Here is an 18748-nt window from a genome sequence, read left to right on the forward strand (position 1 = left end):
AGAGATTGGTTAGTTACCATAGCAACCTCTGCACGACATCCAAAGGACAGCTCTAAGAACCATCAGGGTCTACTTAGGCAAATTCCAAGTCAGTGGATATAATTTTATAGACCCACATAAACACATCAGGTCTACTTAGACAAATCTCAAGTCGGTGAATATTTTACGCACATATTATATATATATATATATATATATATATGCACGCGTTTCAAAGACTTCCTACGTCTTTTGCAACACAGACACACACACCCCAACCTATTGCATCACCGCACAGAAATCCTAGCAATGCTTTGCAGAACAGAAAAGACACAGTCGGCTGGAGTAGGCGGTAAGGAAAAGACCACTCGGTTTCAGAGAGGGGGGGTGTGTTTCGTAAAGGAGCAGAAGGTGGGAGGGAAGGGCAGGCCCCCCCGCCTCCTCGTGACAAAGGGACCAATAGAGTCGCGCCAGACGTAGGCTGAGCTTTTCTTTTTCTTCCTTTCTTCTCCGCCAGGCAGCGAAGGGGTTAAAAGCAGGATCTGCTCTGACTGATCATTTTCAGCGAGGCTGTGCGAGCAGGACCGCATGAGCAACTGCAGCAGCAGCAGCAGCAGCAGCAGCAACCGGCTACATCAGCAGCAAACCTTTTCCTTTCTCTTTCCTTTGGACTTTTACCAATCGGCTCCTGGGAGCGGATCGGAGCAGCTGCTTTGAATGAGAGAGTCGTCTCCTTGGGGATCTTAAGTCTATATCGGTGAGGGGGGAGCATTATCGGTATTACTATTAAATTTAAATATATCCCTATATATTATTATTTGTCCGGATCCCATCTTTGCATTTGCCCACCATCCCTGGAATCGTGAGAGAGGAGCCTCCCCCCCCCGCGCCCCACTCTTCATAAAGAAGTTTTTCCCCAACAGAAATGGCAACGAAAATCGACAAAGAGGCGTGCAGAGAAGCGTACAATCTCGTGAGGGACGACGGCACGGATGTCAACTGGTAAGGCGCAGCTTTAGACTTGGGGTGAAAATAATAATGACGATTAAAGACCAGTGCAAATATAACAAAGAGACAAAAGAAAGGTATCTTGGGGGCGGGGGGGGCAGGCGAGCGATCTCTTAAGCTTTAAAACCCAGCAGTACCACACCCCTTGGCTTAAAGACTGAAGCAGATGCCCGTGGACTTCAGCCTTGCTCCATGTGCCCATATCCTTGACCGGTGGATATAATCACTGGCAAAAAGCATGCAGTTATGATGAATGCCCCAGAGGTTAGCATTAGGCCGCTTATACACTCGTGGGGAAGATTGGAAGTTGGGAATCACATTACTCATCTCCCCCCCCCCCTTATGTCTAGTGTGTGGTCCATTGTGTGTATGTGTGTGTGTGTAGGAATTTTTTTCATAGTCAAAATGCAAATACCTCCCCCACATATTTTACGATGCTCTTTCCTCCCCCCACTTCTCCAAGGGTGACGTTTAAGTATGAAGGATCCACCATCGTCCCAGGGCACCATGGAGCCGATTATGAGGAGTTCATCAGGCAATGCACAGGTAAGAAGACGGCAGATGTACTGTACTTTCTTCCGAAGATGACCTCATAGGATTGGGGGTGGGGAATGGAATACAAAAGGCTGAATGAGAGGTGAGCTGTGGATTGCAAATGGTTTTTACATCCCCCAAATGTCTCATTCCTCCAAGATAGTTTGAATGTCTGGCTTTTTACATGATCTCACCCTGGATGTCTAAGCAGCCCAGTGGAATGATCTCATTCAGCTAATCCCTCTTTTGTTTCACCCTTGGCTTAAGTTGGGGAGGGGATTCCTCCCCCCCCCTCCAAGAACAATTTCTTCCTTTCTTCAGGAAATGTTCTCCTTTTCATTGCTGGAGTGTAAATGGTGAATTCTCTTTACTAGGGGCATCTTTTTCTTGTAGGGGAAAACATCTTAAAAGATAATGCAATTAAAGTGTAAAGCAAATGGAGTTTTGTTTTAAACCTCCCCCCCCCAAAAAAAAAACTTCAAACTAATGATGGCAGCTTTCATTACTTTTTTCCATTGGTGACCCCTTCCTATCTCTCTTTTTGGTCTTTTTAAAGTTACAAAATTTCACCCAAGAACCAGCAATCTTTTGGGGATGAAAAGGCAATGAATGTAGAATCCAAAAATTGTTGTATTAATTAATTCAGCAATCCACCCATTTTATTTATTTATTTGATTTTTTTTTTAAAAAAACCCTGATCATCTCCCCCCCCCCCCCAAGAGAGAGAGAGTGTGTGTCTCCCAGAATCTTATGAATCACAGTGATGCCTTCAGGCTTACAATCTAAGAAGACATGCCATAAAAGGAAAATGAGTTGGGAAGGAGAAGGAAATAAGCTTTGTTACAAGAGGCTGGAGGATGGTGGGCTTTTTTGTTTTGGGCTGTTGTTGTTTTTTTACAGGAGGTTATACCTTCTTGTTTGCATCCCTTGTGTGCTTATGGAGCAGCTCCCTCTGTTGAAAACACCACCAAAGTCCTAAGCACACATTCCCTCTCTTTGTGCATCTGTGCGTACATGGAGCTCTGTGTGAATATTTTGTGGCAGTGGTGGGTTCTGGAGCAATAGAAAGCTCTGAAAATGAAACACACTGCAACTTTTTAAAATAAAAATAATTTCATACATTTATACCCCAACTTCCTGTTACCACGCCTCCATGTAAGCTTATAAAACCAGCATATTGCTGCAGTGCTAAGGAGCAGAGCCCACTAGGTGCAATGGAACTTCCTTCTGAGTAAACATGCATAGGGTTGAACTATTTATAAAATAAACAAGAAACTATTTATAAAAGAAATAAGGAACTGTTTATAAAAGAAATAAAATAGTTTATTTATAAAATATTTATAATATCATTTTTTTAATTAAAAAAACCCCCTAAAATCTATCCAGCTACACAATCCACTAAAAGAAATGGCAGAAGCAACGGGATAGCAATTAGGGTAACACAATTATCTATAAGATGCTCAAGAAACCAGTGGATTGTCCACACTTCTGCTTGTCCTGTGTCTAGAACTTGAGAGGTTTTCCGCTTGTCCCACTCCTTTCCTCCAGGAAAACCGCTCTTTACTGCTGAATCTGAGCAAACGTCAATCCGCTGAAAACCCCATTGACATTTCCTCCAATTCTGCAGTAAAGAGCGGGTTTTACTGGAGGAAAGCGCTGGAACAATCGGAAGTGTGGACGAGCCCTTTGTCAATTTTGAGTTGGCATATAAAAGATAGATCGGTCAATGCTAAATGAATATTTCTGGGCAGCTATTGCTTGACCAGGGCACCACATGGAAAAGGCCCTTTCCCTGCTCCTCAGCAAATGCACCTGTATTAATATTAGTGTTCTTAATTTGGTTTATTTAATTACTCCAGGGTACCTAGAGTGTATAGAAGAGAAGGCAGTCCTTCAGATACCATTTAGAGCTAGCTGGAATGTTGGGCCCACAAGATACTGGGGAAGTGATTCAGACAAGTTGCTTTGTATGCATTTCAGATCAAAGACTTGTGTCTTAAAATACAGCTGGACACAGTCTTAGAGAGCATGTCAATTGCAATTCTATGAACTTTTGGGTCACCTGCTTCCAGGGGGCTTTTTATATATAAATGTGGCTGTGAAACGGAGGGCCTCACAGCCTTCTGGGCAGCCTTCTAAGGGCCACATGCCAGGGGTGGGGGTGGGCCAGAAGCAAATGTGAGCACATCAACCAATGGAAATTGTACAGTAGGCTGGTTTCTAGGCACATGCAACACACCCCTCTTCCTCCTCCATCCAGGTAAGCAAGAAACATTATCAGAGTTCAAGGACACATTCCACCATGCAGAAGCCATTGGGGGGCTGTGAGGGGTGTGGCCTGGAGGCATTTCTGAGGACCAGGGAAAGAGGCCTAGTGGGGCACATTCAGCCCTGCAATATTGGCTAGATACCAAGACACATTGCACCAGGACCTCTAAAATGGAAAGAAAGAATAACGTCTTGCTTTGCAGAGGAAAGTGAAATTGGAACAGACAGTCCAGAGGATTCCTTATCTAGAGCCCTATGCGAGTGTTCATGTGTGGCTCAGAGAGCAGGTGTGTGCCTGCTAGCTCTGCTCCCCACCTGGTGTTCCAGTCATCCTACACAACTTGGAGGGCAGAGAGCTGAAACAGGGAACAGCCTGTACTTGCAGAGGCTCCCGCTACTCATTTTATAAGACTGGGGTTCAAAAATGTGATACCATGAGTGACAGGAGGCTTCTCCACTGCAGCAGCCCTCCAACTTGTGAAGGACAACGTGGGTGGAGCCAGAACATTTGTGAACACCAGAATAGGGATTTTGTATCAGTCACACATCAATCTGCAAGGAGGAGTGAGCTGTTTTGTTTGAGTCACACACATGTAAGGATCACTGAGTCACACCATCTTTGATTTGGCTGGGAGAAAACTGATTTGGATTTGCAGGTTGGGCAACAGAGCTGATGTGGTCTTGGGAGCCGCATGGCTCAACTGTGTGCTTCCTTCTACAGTATCATAATACCTACTCAGCCTACATGTCTGTAGGAAGATGGAGTTGTATACGATGCTTGTAGTCAGAGCAGACCCACTGAAATTCATAGGCATGAGACTTAATGTAGGGCACTTCCAGATTGTGACTTTTTTCAGGTGGGAATAGTCAATCACACAGGTGATTTGGGTGGTGTTGCACAAGAAACCTGCTTCCTTTTTTTGTACTGGAAAGCATGGAATGCAACATTGTCTAACCCCCTGCACACAAATCAGAATGCATATTCAATAAACAGGTTGTCTGGAAGTGACCTGAAGTCCATCAGTTTCAATGGGTCCACTCTGAGTTAAAACTTAGTTGGAATACAACCCATTATTGCAAAAGAGATGTTCACTCTCCAGTGTTCTCTCTTTTCCAAAGTCTGCACAGAACTTCATATTGTTTGCAGAAGGGGGGAACACTTGCACCATGAAGCAAAATTGCCCACAAAATTATCCCAACCTCCAAGTATTGCATCTTGAGCCTGAACAATTTCCTTATTAACTTCCTCTGTTTATTTGCAGAGCTGTACATTGTGTTTGGCTCTGTTTTTTTTCCATCTGGGAGGCAGTCAGTGGTTCCTGCTTGTCTTTAGATTTAGAATAACAAAGCAGAAGCAGAATGGCTCAGCAGGAAAGCAGAAAAGATGTGTGTGGCTTTGTCAGAGAATGAATGACTTTGTATGAATCTTTTGAGGAATGGCTTCATGTGCATCTGTTTATTCAGGCAGGCGGTTGGGTTTCCCCCTCCTTTCCCCAGCCAATAACCTTTGGAGGGGGTGTCACCCCCTTCTTATGGAGCATCAGTTCACATGAACAGAGACAAACAGCAGAACCTTGCAAGGAGAATTTGCCTCCCAAATGCTGTGTGTTTCCTGTGAGGAAATGTTTTCATTCCGAGGGCCACATTCAATTCTAGGTAACCTGCTGTGGGCCACATGCTGGTGGTGGGTGGAGCAAGTGGCAAAGTGGGTAGAGCAGGGGTCAGCAAACTTTTTCAGCAGGGGGCCGGTCCACTGTCCCTCAGACCTTGTGGAGGGCCGGACAATATTTTGAAGAAAAAAATGAACAAATTCCTATGCCCCACAAATAACCCAAAGATGCATTTTAAATAAAAGGACCCATTCTACTCAAGTAAAAACACACTGATTCCCGGACCATCCCAGACTGACAGGGCAATTGGGCCGGATCCGGCCCCCGGGCCTTAGTTTGCCTCCCCATGGGGTAGAGTAACAAATGCCAATTTCCCCATGGTGCAGGAGGGTAGTTTCAACACACACTCAAACATGCATGAGGAGAGAGCGAGGAAGTTCCCCATGGCACAGCCAAAAATCATTGGATACTGTCCTGCACCTACTTTACTGTTTTTTTCTTTGGGGGGAATTGGGGTGGTGGTCAAAGTAGGCCCTCAAACTGAAAGTTAGGCACTCCTGGGTCAGGCCATTAGGTATAGCATGTGCTACAATGAAAAATCATAGACTCATAGGATTGCAGAGTTGGAAGGGACCCTAAGGGACATCTATTCCAAACCCCGCAATGCAGGAAGTACAGCTGAAGAATCCCTGAAAGATGGTCATCCAATCTCTGTTTAAAAACCTCTGGTGAAGGAGTGTCCACCCTCTTCTGAGGTAGCCCAGTCCACTGTCAAACAGCTCTTCCTGCCAGCTTTCTAATCTTTAGTTAGGATTTCCTTTCTTGTACTTTGAATCCATTGGTTCAGGTCCTACCCTCTGGAGCAGCAGAAAACAAGCTTGCTCCATGTGACAGCCCTTTAGATATTTGAAGATGGCTCTTGCATTCTACTTCTCAGAGCATGTTACATCCATGCCTCTCATATGCACAGCATCTGTCTTTCTGGTGGCTTTCAGATGGGTTCCCTCCCCCTCCTCCCCCGAAAAATAAAGGAAATGGCTAGAATGTGTCTGAAGCTAATGTGCAATCAACCCCATCCTGTTTCAAGAACTCCTCTTGCAGGGCCTGGATGGCTCTCTGTGGGCTCCTTGAGCCTTAACTAAGGATTTAATTCAAGGCTTTTGAGCCTGCTCCCTTTGGTCCATGAGGGATGGCATCCCTCCAGAGGCAGCATTAATAATGGGCATCTGTGAGCCATCAATCCACTTTGAAACTAGGGAAGGGTGCATTTCAGAAACGTCTGCGATAACCTTCAATGCCTTTCCATCATCCACTTTTTGTAAAAATAACACTTTAATGCACTTATAATTGAGGTTAAAAATGAGGTCACTAAGTGGGAAAAGATCTGATTTTATAGGGCACATTTAAAAAAAGAAAAGAAAAGAAAGGACAGGGATTAGCCATCACTTGACATCTCCAGATTCAAGCCGTATTCTTATAGAAGGCATATTTTTTGGCCAACTTTATTGAGATATAGCAGATTGTTATGGCTCTCTGTTTGAGTGGGAGGTTGGCCTGGTTGCAAGGCTCATTTGATTAAAAGCTTTTCAAATGACTGAAAAAAATTCATTCATTTTTAAAAAAAGTTATCCTGCCACACCTTCCCTCACCTACCTGGGAGTGAGACTCATTGCAATGGATCCAGATTAACTCAGTTGACCTTAAGTCAACTCATTGATTTCAGCAGACACTAAGTCATGTGTTACTTAATACTAGGACTTAGAGACATTCAGTGAAGCTGAATGTTGGAAGATTCAAGACAGACAAAAGAAAATACTTCTTCAAGCAGTGCATAGTTAAATTATGGCATTTGCTCCTATTGGATGTTGTGATGGCTACCGAATTGGATGGCTTTAAAAGGAGGTTGGACAACCTCCTGGAGGATAAGGCTATCAATGGCTATTAGTCATGATTACTGTATAGTGCCTGCACTATCAAAAGTATTATGTTCTGAATACCTGTTCTATACTGGGAAGCGTGGATGGGAGAGAGTGATAGGCACTTATGTCCTAGTCATGGGCTTCCCACGGGGCATCTGGTTGGCCGCTGTGAGAACAGAGTGCTGAACGAGATGGGCTATTGGCCTGATCCAGCAGGGCTCTTCTTATGTTCCTAACTTGTCCCATTGAGTTCAAAGGGAACTAAAGGTTTTAACTCGATGGGGCATTGGAAGAAGCTTCCCATACAGACGTTTGCTTTTTAATTATTTCATTTCTGTACTGCTCATCAAAAAAGAAAAAAGAAAAGTGAAGTGGTTCACAAATAATAGCATAAAATAGATAATACACACAACTGAAACCAGCCTAGCTGAGAGTAATAATAATAATAAAAGAACACCAAGATATATTGCGTTTCGTAGACCATTCAATCAGTTAGTGGTCTTTGTGACCTCCTTAGGTACTGGATAGCTCAGCTGGTTAGTGAGTGATGCTGATAACGCCATGGTTGCAGGTTCGATCCCCATATGGGACAGCTACAGATTCCTGGATTGTAGGGGGTTGGACTAGATGATCCTTGGGGTCATAGAATCATAGAATTGGAAGAGACCACAAGGGCCATCGAGTCCAACCCCCTGCCAAGCAGGAAACACCATCAGAGCACTCCTGACATATGGTTGTCAAGCCTCTGCTTAAAGACCTCCAAAGAAGGAGACTCCACCACACTCCTTGGCAGCAAATTCCACTGTCGAACAGCTCTTACTGTCAGGAAGTTCTTCCTAATGTTTAGGTGGAATCTTCTTTCTTGTACTTTGGATCCATTGCTCCGTGTCCGCTTCTCTGGGTCCCTTCTAACTCTATGATTCTATGATTTCTGCCACACCAGCACAGTGACCCATAGCCCACAGTGAATAGCTGCACCTCCAGCAATACATTGCCACAAAGAGGGTGCCACAACCAAAAAAGTCTTCACTTGGGCCCAGGACTGTGACCACAAAGAGGGCTCCCTCCACAGAACTGAACTGGTGGACTGGCAAGTACTGAGAGAGGTGCTGATCTATCACTTATTTGGGCCAAACCATTTAGGGGATATTCAGCTGCTGCCAGCCAAGTGGGCCAGTTCAGCAGATAGTCAGGGATGTTGTTAGGGTGTGCTACATGGACCCTGGAACTCCTGGCACTTCTGCCTCCTTTTTATTTTTATTTTTAAAAAGCTTTGCTTACAGGGCCACTTCTGAAAGTCAATCTAAACTTAGTCTCTGTATTTATAAAAGAACCTGCGCAAATTGTATGCAAATTCGTTCCATGGTTGTGTGCCCTCGGGTCTTCCAGGGGCCTAGCAGTGCCCTTGATGCTCAAGAAGCAAAGCAGACCTCAGTCACTCCGAAATGACTAGCTAAGATCTTTGGCCGTGTGGCTTGATGAGGATCCTCTCTCACTCCTAAGGTCTGCAGCGGAAAGCTTTTGGCAGGAGGGAAATATGCAAGGGTTAATGGTTTACCCTTTGGTTTCTAATCTTCTCCCAACTTCTGCTTCTGCTGCCAGCCTCTCTTTTTCATGTTTACTTTAAAGAGTAAGCCTGTAAGAAAGAAAGAAGGAAGAAGAAGAAGAAGAAGCAAGATGAACCCTCCTTATGGCAATGATTGTGGTTGCGTTTCTCATTGACAGGCTGTTCCTGTCTGCCTGCAAATCATTTCCCACCTCCACCCCCTCCTTTTCTCTCTGCCTTTGCAAAATGCACCTCCCTAGGCTGTCAGGCAGATGCCATTTCACTTGTTCCTCTGCTTCCCCAGTGGCCATCTGGAATTGGGTTTTGATTCTTCGTAAAATGCAAAATCTCTCATTGCAAGGCCTTCTTCTCAGACACGTTGTTGTTTCCACGAACACGCAAACGTAAAGGCACGCACGCACACACTTTATTTAAAACATTTATTTCTTTGTAAGATTTCTTAACATGCCTTTCACTACGAGGTCCCAGGGCAGGCTGCAACAGTTTAATCTTATGCCTGTAAAAACAAGTACAGCCCTTCCAAGCAATAGTACAGGATGATACCATATCAGAGGTGGGCAGCTATTTTGTGTTTTTACTAGGACCCACCCTCCACCAATCAGAACCAGTGTAAAATAGAGGCTGGTGTGGGTGGGAGGTGCATACACTTACAATGAACCATCAATATACTTCTGAACCACCTCTCAGTCCTTTCACACAAAAAGTCCACTCCTGGTTTTCCTCCAACCTTTCTTTTAGCACTTTGATTTATTAGTATAGTATTAGTTATTGCTTTTGTTAACCTTTTAGAGTGAGAAATTCTTGCCTGGTCTTCTGTAAATCACCAGGCCGGCAATCTTAGCTACTCTTACTTGGCAGTAAGCCCCATTTAACATAGTGGCACATACTTCCAAGTAAACCATCTTAAGACGGCACTATATTTTTTTTAACCTGTCCTTGCACTAGAACAGGGGTAGCCCATCTGATGTCCTCCAGATGTTGGACTCCAACTTGTACCAGGCAGCATAACCAGCATTCAGGGATTATGGAAACTGTAGTCCAGAGGGTACCACATTGGCTGCATCTGCACTAGAATATTTCAGGTTTATTGGAATAAATTGTGATCCTGGGTGGTTGAGAATTGACCTGCCCACTCAGGAAACCAGTTTGGTGGGGGGGAAATGCCACCTACTGATAAGTGAGCAATGAACTTTGGAAGAGCTGATTAAGTTGTGTGTCTTTTAGGTGTGAATTGCATGGTTACTCATTCGTGTGCAAAGTAGCCCCAAAGAGTCTGCTTAGATGTCACTAGTCTGCAATCCTCAATACATCTGCTAGGGACTAAGTAAGCCTCATTGGACGCAGTGGGACTTACTTCTGGGTAAAGACACATTGCCCTGTAAGTCTCTTGGTCACATCACCACCATACATTTAAAGTGCATGGCTTCCTCGAAAGAATCCTGGGAACTATAGTTTGTTAAGTGAATTGTAGCTCTGTGAGGGGTGTGTGGATGTGAACAATGCCTGCTCATTAGTAGCAAAAGAACCTTTTGTTGACAAGTCTTAGGGCTTTTCCACACACACCAAACATTTAAAGCACAACCAGCGCCTAACCCACCTTGCAGGTTTGTTGTGTGATATATATTTTTAAAAAAATTCTAAAAGGAATCTGGGGGGGGGGGTGTCTTCTATGGCTGCAGTCACACAGCAGGTCTCCCCCATTTTCACAATGTTTCTCTAGTTCGAGCTCCCCCAAATTCCAGAAACACAGTAGCGTATCATGCTAGTTTAATGCTCATTTCTGCGTTGTTCGTTCCCAAATAAAATCTGTGTGCAAAGAACACATAAATGAGTGCTAAACTTGTGCTATAGTTCATTATGTTGCTAGAAGTGCCCATTATGTTCTCTGGAAGCTCAAAAAGAATATGGAAATTCAGAATTAGGTAAACATCTTGCAAAGTGAATACTGTAAACTGCTGTGGGAAGGCAGCTTGCATTGGGTCCATTCATCCTGGCATTATCTGTGAGACTTCCCATTTTTTGTTTATTTTGGACCTCAGCAATGTATTTTCAGTAACTGGCAAGGAAAGTGGCTTACCTCCCCTCACCCCGCCTGCTTTTTATTTTTTGCATGATGACAGTGGCATTTCCTCTTTCAAAGGGAAGTTGCTTTCTTACAAAAATACTTTGTTGCAAGCATTGCAGAAATGCCAGCCAACTGTGGAAGAGTGAATTAAACTCCTTTAAGGGCTGGTGGGGAGGAGGCTGGTACAGGGTGTTTGGGGTAGGTTGGGGGGGAGGGAGAGGCTTCCATTAGGAATTTAGAGTGAGTTTAAGAAGAAGGTTGAGACTGCAGTCCTGCCCCGTTGAAATCAGTGGAACTTACTGCTAAGAAGACTTGCATAAGATGGCACTGAGAGGTGGTAGCAGGGGGCTGCAGTATCCTTCAAATATGTGAAGTGTGTCTGTGTATGTTTCTGCAAGAGCCTGTCACACAAACCTTTGGTTTTCTAACCTTCTGGGAAAGGGGTGGGGAATCTTTTTCACCCCGAGGGCCACATTCCCTTGTGGGAAGCTTTCCGGGGGGCACATGTTGCTGGTGGGTGTGGCTAGAGGAAAAAAGATGTCGCTCTTTGTAGGCTACACTGCACAACTGCATCGCGCATTGAAAGCACATTCAATGCACGTTGCTTCCCCGACCCAAAGAATCCTGGGTACTCTTATTTTCCCTCTCAGAGCTACAGTTCCACTTGTGACACATCATGCCGTCTTTAGCATATGTTCTGCCGGGGTGCAAAGATCCACCCAGCCCCCCCAAATTTAGTTTAGCTCCCAAATTAACTTTTATTATGCTTATGTCATATGTAGTAGAGACCTAAGTACTAAGTAGTTAGTCAAAGAAAATGCTGACAATTAGTGGGGAAAAAACATTATTTTTTTAATGATTTCTCTAAATGACTTTGAACTGTAAGTGATGAAATTAAAATGCACCATTGTGAATGACAAGTGCCGCCACTGGTGCGGCGCCAGTACATCTTTGGTCAATGAGCGCACAAAGTCGAAAGTCCTTTAGTGAAACAGTAAGGTATACATTTTGTTAATACCCAGGTATATATGTATTTTGTTTTTCTAGCTCGATCAAAATTATTTATTATTTCATAACAGGTAGATAGTTAAGAGCTTAGGTGGCTTCAGCGGCGGGCGTCTGGCATCCCCCCCCCAGAATTCGGTGCCCTGGTGCCCTGCACCCCTTGTACCCCCAGGCAAAGACAGCCCTGACATCATGTACTGTATTCAGATGGTGTCAGAGCCAGAAAACGGATCCTCCAAAGAGGAGCTTAGCACTTGGATAGATTCACAGAGCAATAGGCAATCCTTAAGGAAGGGTTGGGGAATCTGCGGCCTGTTGGACTCCAGCTCCCATCATCCCAGGCTGCTGGCCATGTTGGCTGGGGCTGATGGGAGTTGGAGTCTGACATCTGGTGGGCCACAGCCCCCCCCCCGTCCCTGACTTAAGGTATCCTAGGTCTAGGCTCATTGCATCTGCAAGCTGTTTGGTTACACATTCTTCAGCTAGGCTTATTTTACTCCACCAGCTTTGTAACCTTTTTTTTTGTTTTTTCTCCCCATCCAGATGACATTCGGTTGTTTGGCTTCGTCCGATTCACCACTGGCGATGCCATGAGCAAGAGAGTCAAGTTTGCCCTGATCACATGGATCGGTGAGAGTGTCAGTGGTTTGCAGAGAGCCAAAACCGGGACAGACAAGACTTTGGTTAAAGAAGTAGTACAGGCAAGTTTAACTATTACTAATATTAGTCGTTGTGTTGTTGTGTTTCTATACCGTAAACCACCCTGTGACCCTTGGATGAAGGGGGGCGGTATATAAATTTAACAAATAATAAAAATAAAAATAGTAGTAGTAGTAGTATCCCTACTCGTGCGCCTTTCACAGCAGCCTGTATTTACATATGTGTAAGAGGATAAGTTTGCATGAACATCCTCATGCATGTTCTACATATTAGCCTTGATGTTCCCCCTCCACTTAGTAATAGGCCCCCTGGATCTCCAGGTCCTGGAAGTGTATCCATTTCCCCTTTCTCCCTTCTCCATGCTTTGTGGGGAGCATTTGGCTTGACAGTCAAATTGAGGAGGCTAGAGCTATACTGGCAACTCGGAGTATCTTGCCTTTGACAATGTTGAATTTTACATCTCCTTGGCATTCTCCTTTAGTCTCCAAAATTTATTTAAGTTACTTTATCTTCTGCTTCTTACCATGGCTTGGTAATGTGCATAATGGCAAACCATGGTTTAGCATTAAGTCACAGGCATGCATGCTTCCCTCCTTTCCCCCTTCTCTACCAGGTCCATGAGAAGGAGATCAAGTGCTGCTACTTCTGTTTTGGATTAACCACAGTTTAATGTGACGACCGGACCCTAAACTGTGGCTAATCTTAGCTACAGTTAGTGAAAACAATCCAGCCTCACAAACTGTGGTTGGCTTGCTTCCACTAACCACATTTAATACTTCTCCCAGTTCATATATCATGATAAGCTTGTGACCACACCAGAGGAGGAAGAAAGGTGCAGATCCGCTGTAACACTTCTTACATTGCCAAACCATGGGTAGTGATGATGATGATGATAATAATAATAATTTATTATTTGTACCCCGCCCATCTGGCTGGGTTTCCCCAGCCACTCTGGGCGGCTTCCACAAGGACCAAAAATAAACTACGATGTCACACATTAAAAACTTCCCTGAACATTCCCTAATAGTGAATGTGGTGACGTCAAGATGTTGTGGACTAGTAACTCCCATCAGTCTCGGACAGAGATGATGGGATTTGTAGTCAATTACATCTGAAGGATAATTTGTTGGCTAAACCATGGCTTAGTGTTACAAGTGAACACAGCTTATGTTTTATTGTATTTTATTGTCTTATGTCATTTTATTGTCTTATGTCTTTTCATTGTGTGTTGTTGTATGTATTTTTTGGATGCATTTTTTCCCAGGATGCAATTTTTAAAAGATAAATTCAGATTTCAAAAAACAGATCTCCTTACTATATATTTAACATGACTGCACACAATTCCATCTTTCCTGGATTGTTCTGGGCAAACCAGTGAGTGTCACTTGGCTAATCTTGTGCTGTCATATGAACAAAGGAAGCTGTCTTACACGGAGTCAAGCCATTGGTCTGTATAACTCAGTGTTGTCTGCACTGACTGGCAGCAGCTCTCCCAGGTCTCAGGCAGGAGTCTTTCTCCCAGTCCTGGGAGAACTTCCATCAACCCTAGCCGGCGTGCCCAGTGGTCAGGGATAATGGGAGCCATAGTCCTGAACATTTGGAGGGTGCCAGGTTGTTTGTGTCCCTGCAGCCAACCAAAGGTCCATCTGATCTGAAGTTAAATCCGGTGCCTCTGAGTAAATTGCAAGGTAACCAGGCTTCCCTCTTTCTTTACCACTGAGTCATGGCCCTTTGATTCCAGAAGACTGGAAACACCCCAGATAATTTTATCTGACTGTGTGCAGGCTCCAGGGGCTGTTCTTCCAGTCCAAACTAATTAACAAGTGAGCAGCTTTTAATAGTTAACTAGGATATAGGAACAGCCTCCTGTTTGATGTTGGACGGAAACAGGAAAACAGTGGTGTGTGTGCCTAATCCTTTCCTGATGGGAGTTCATCCTCCCACAGAATCAGCTGCAGTTGCTAATAAGCACAAGACAACTTGTCATTATTTCTTTTAAACACATCAGGGGCAACTTTCAGCCAAAGCTTCCAATATTTTGGAATTAACACTATATGTTTGTAAACCACTCTTGTGATCCATGGGTGAAGGGAGGTAAAGAAACTTTATATATATATATTTCCAAAAAACAGCAGCAGCATTAAATACCTCAACCATTTAAAAGAAAGTAAAATCAAGTGTAACAATAAAGCAACAATATGACTAAAGTGAAACCAGCTGCAAAACAGCAAACAGTAGCAATAAAACAAGAAACCACCATTAATAACTGTTAAAAGTCTGGAGTGATAAACATGTAAGGGGAAGGGCTGTAGCTCAGTGGTCAGAGCACCTGCTTTTCATGCAAAAGGTCCCAGTTTTGGTTCCCAGCATCTCTCAGTAGGGCTGGGAGAAACCCTCCTCCCATCTGAAACCCTGGAGCAGTCAGTGTTGGCAGTACTGAACTAGATGAATGTCTCTGTATCAGGCAGATGCTATGTTCCTATTCCTGAGATAGTGCTGAAAAGATTTAAAGAGTCAGTGCTGGTTGAGGACATTCTACAGCCAGGGCACCACCACTAACAAGGCCCTGTCTCCATTTGCCACTCAACTACTTATGGGACAAGCAGTAAAAACAGAATGCGATATCTTAAGGGCCCTTCAGCAACTTCAGTCAAAAAGCTGCAGAGTGCCCAAGAACTTGTATCTTTTTATTTGGAATAGTCAAAGCATACCATCCCTATGGAATCTGCCTAGAGAAGGAATGGGGGAACCTCTTTTAGCCCAAAGGGCAACCTTCCAGGAGGTGCTTGTTAGTGGTGGGTGAGGCCAGAAGAAAAGTAGGTGCAGTAATCATCTGGCCAGCAGTTGATATTCCAGTCATGCAAAAGCCATAGGTTTCTACACACTTGATGCCACCCACTTTTGCTACTGGTGATGCCACCAGAGCTTGTTTTACATAGCTGTTGTTTCGACGGAATGAAGGAAACAGAGGAAGTCCAGCGAAGCTGTGCTTGTATACACGGGACAGACCCCTTTCTAATTCAGAATGTGGCATTTGCACATGTTCTTAATAGCCACCCCCCAAAAAAAACAAGACTTCCAGATTAAGGAACCGTGGCGTCCCTTAGCAATTCTGATTCATTGCAGCAGTCAATGGATCAAATGAGAACTTCGGACGGAACATTTGCTGTCGGCTTCTCCACATCATTACACAGACTTTGCCTGCTGCTGCTGTTGTCTTTGTGAAGCGATTCAGGTTGTTGCTGCGTCCCGGCCTCCTGGCCTAAAATAAATGGCCGTGCTTGTTTGTGGTGCCCATACGCTCTGGAACAAACACAAAGGCGGCAATTCATTCCTGGGGCACAGCCGAGGTCAGGATGGGAGGACAGAGAGGTGGGGGCAGAGAGGCGAGCTGAGAGGCTCTTGTGCTCAGAATGCGTGTCTCATGCCTGGAATTTAAGAGGAGCTAGAAACAACGTCTGTGCATCAAATAGAGGAGAAGGATTTCACGGGAAGCTATGAGCGATGGTCCAGGGAAACTGACATGACCACCTGCCTGGTGTCCTTGTAGCTTCTGATGCTCCAATGAACATGAGAACGGAACCCTGCTGGATCCAATCAAGTGCCCCAACTAGTCCCACATGCTGCTTCCTATGGTAGTCAACCAGAAGTCTCTGGCAGGGCTTGTAGGCAAGAAACCACATGATATGCAGCAAGGTCAGCAAGAGGCAAGGGCCATAGCTCAGTGGTACAGCATCTGCTTTGCATGCAGAAGGTCCCAGGTTCAATCCCTGGCATCTCCAGGTAGGGCAGGGAGACCTATATTAATTTAATAATATTAATTTATTATTTATACCCCTCATCTGGCTGGGTTTCCCTGTCTGAAACCCTGGAGAGTCACTGCTAGTCAGTGTAGACAAGTGTCCTAAGTCCTGTGAGGACATTGTAGTGGTTGGGGGTCCAGATGAGGAAGAGTTGGAGGAGATCAATGTTTAAACCAGGCACTGAAAAACAAAATACTTGAAATATTGTACAACTGCTTAAGAGATTTTTTTTTTAAAAAATACTAAGCAGTTTATTTATAAGAAAATAAATAATAAATACTAGGATACAGATTTAACTGGCACCAGGAACTCATCAGGCCACATCGGCCAGGGAAGGGCATTTTTCAGCCATCGTGCCACTACAGAGAATGCTCCCAGTATCGGAGTTGCAGTCCAGCAACATCATAGGAAAATAGGAAGCTGCCTTATACCAGATCAGACCATTGGTTCATGTGGCTTAGTATGGTCTACACTGACTGGCAGCAGCTCTCCAGGGTTTCAGGAAAGGGACACTCCGAGCTCTACCTGGAGATGGCAGGGATTGGACCTGGGACCTTTTGCTTGCAATGCACATTCCTTGCCACTGAGTTAAGGGTAGGGGTGGGGACCCTTACCCTCATCTCAGGCACAGAACGATTCCTATCACTGAAACGCTTGCACCGCCTCCCTTGACGAGCCTCATGCTTTGCTTTTGTCTCTTGCAGAATTTTGCCAAAGAGTTTGTCATCAGTGACCACAAGGAGCTGGATGAGGATTATATCAAGAGCGAGCTGAAGAAAGCTGGGGGTGCCAATTACGATGCACAGGCAGAGTAATTGGGGGGGGGGGGAATGCACTGTGCCTCTCACAGCCACCTGCCTGCATCCAGAAGGGGAGGGAGGGGGGAAAAGCACAATGTATCTTCAAAATCAACACCGGGAGATGAACGGAGGCCAAGTGGGAGGACCAGCCTCCTTCGTCTTCTGCACCTTCAGAGTCCCTTCCTGCCTCCCAAAGTGGACATTGATTTTTCATTCCATCCAGTGAAACATCTCCTTCATACATGATCTCTCCTTTTTACATTATTGGGTGTTGTTGTTTTTTAAAAAAGAAATTATTATTATTATTATTACTGCTTATCTTTTGCTTTTAACAAATGCTACATGGGTACTGGGCTCCATAACACATTGGCTCTGAGACTTTCTTGACAACAGAGCATGTTGACATGTTCCAATCTCAATATTTTGGCAGATCTGTTGTTGCTCTGGGAAGCCTGCAGTTGCAGCATAGGGGGGAAATATGCATTTTTAGTGAATTCGCACTCGACCTTCCAACTCCCGGACAGAAGTGTTCCCAGGAGCAGTGCATGCAGTTAGTTAGGCACAGTCTGATCATATGCACACTTACTCAGAAGTAAATCTCATTGTGTTCAATGGGACTTGCAGTGCAATTCTATAATTGTCTGCTCAGAAGTAAGTCCCAATGCGTACAGTGGGGCTTACTCTTAGGAAAGTAGAATTGTAGAGTTGGAAGGAACCCTGAGGATCATCTAGTCCAGTCTTCTGCAATGCAGGAATATGCAGCTGTCCCATACAGGGATCAAACTTGCAACCTTGCCATTATCAGCACAAAATCCTAAGCAGGAAAGTAGATATAGGCAGCCATTCTAAGCAAACTTTATGGGGAGTAAGCTCTAGTGAAATCAGTGAGACTTCGGTTCAGGTGAATACAATTGCAGCCTTTACTGTCCTATATGGAACATGTTCTACTGAGTTCAGTGGGTTTTACTCCCAAGCAAGTTTGCAAACGATTGCAACCTTACAGCACAAACCTAAACATGTTTATTCAAAAGTAACTTCCTCTGAATTCAAGATGACTTATTCCTAGGCCCGTGTGTATAGGACCTCAGCTTTAGGCAGCAATCCTATGCACACTTAATTTACCTGGAAGAAAGCCCCAAGACACAGCAGGACTTACTTTGGGATAAACAAGCATAGGCTTGTGCTATTAGCAAGTTAGGAGGTTGGTGTTTTTTTGTTTTTAAAGTACATTTTGTTCCCCAAGTCTGAGATCAACTCAAGCCAATGCCAGTCAAAATCACATGTTGAATCGAAATATCCAGAAGTGTTGAGTTCTAGTCATGAGAAGACATAAATCTATATTTCAGCTTTTAAAGGAACAAGAAGAAATATAATTTGCCTTAACAAAATTGCTTGGCTCTGTGCTATATATGGGTTCTCCCTCTCTTTTAAACAAAGTGCTTTGTTTTTATTGGATTTTTTTTAAAGGTTTGCTATAATAGCAGTAAACAAGGAAGAAGTAAAATATCTCCTCTTTTGATTGTACTGTTT

At 44.3% G+C, this 18748-nt stretch overlaps 1 protein-coding gene across 1 annotated transcript; it reads left to right on the plus strand.

Moving 5' to 3' along the window:
- The first annotated feature begins 225 nt into the window (after nucleotides 1–225).
- On the plus strand, nucleotides 226–18742 carry COTL1 (coactosin like F-actin binding protein 1). Its single transcript, XM_081016423.1, has 6 exons — nucleotides 226–331; nucleotides 497–736; nucleotides 903–981; nucleotides 1451–1533; nucleotides 12499–12656; nucleotides 17123–18742. Exons 3-6 carry the CDS (start codon nucleotides 905–907, stop codon nucleotides 17231–17233), a joined length of 429 nt encoding a protein of 142 aa, XP_080872549.1. The 5' UTR covers nucleotides 226–331; nucleotides 497–736; nucleotides 903–904; the 3' UTR covers nucleotides 17234–18742.
- The last annotated feature ends 6 nt before the right edge of the window (nucleotides 18743–18748 follow it).

Source organism: Podarcis pityusensis, assembly GCF_964106645.2.
Source record: "Podarcis pityusensis genome assembly, chromosome: 8".
Taxonomy (NCBI): Eukaryota; Metazoa; Chordata; class Lepidosauria; order Squamata; family Lacertidae; genus Podarcis; species Podarcis pityusensis.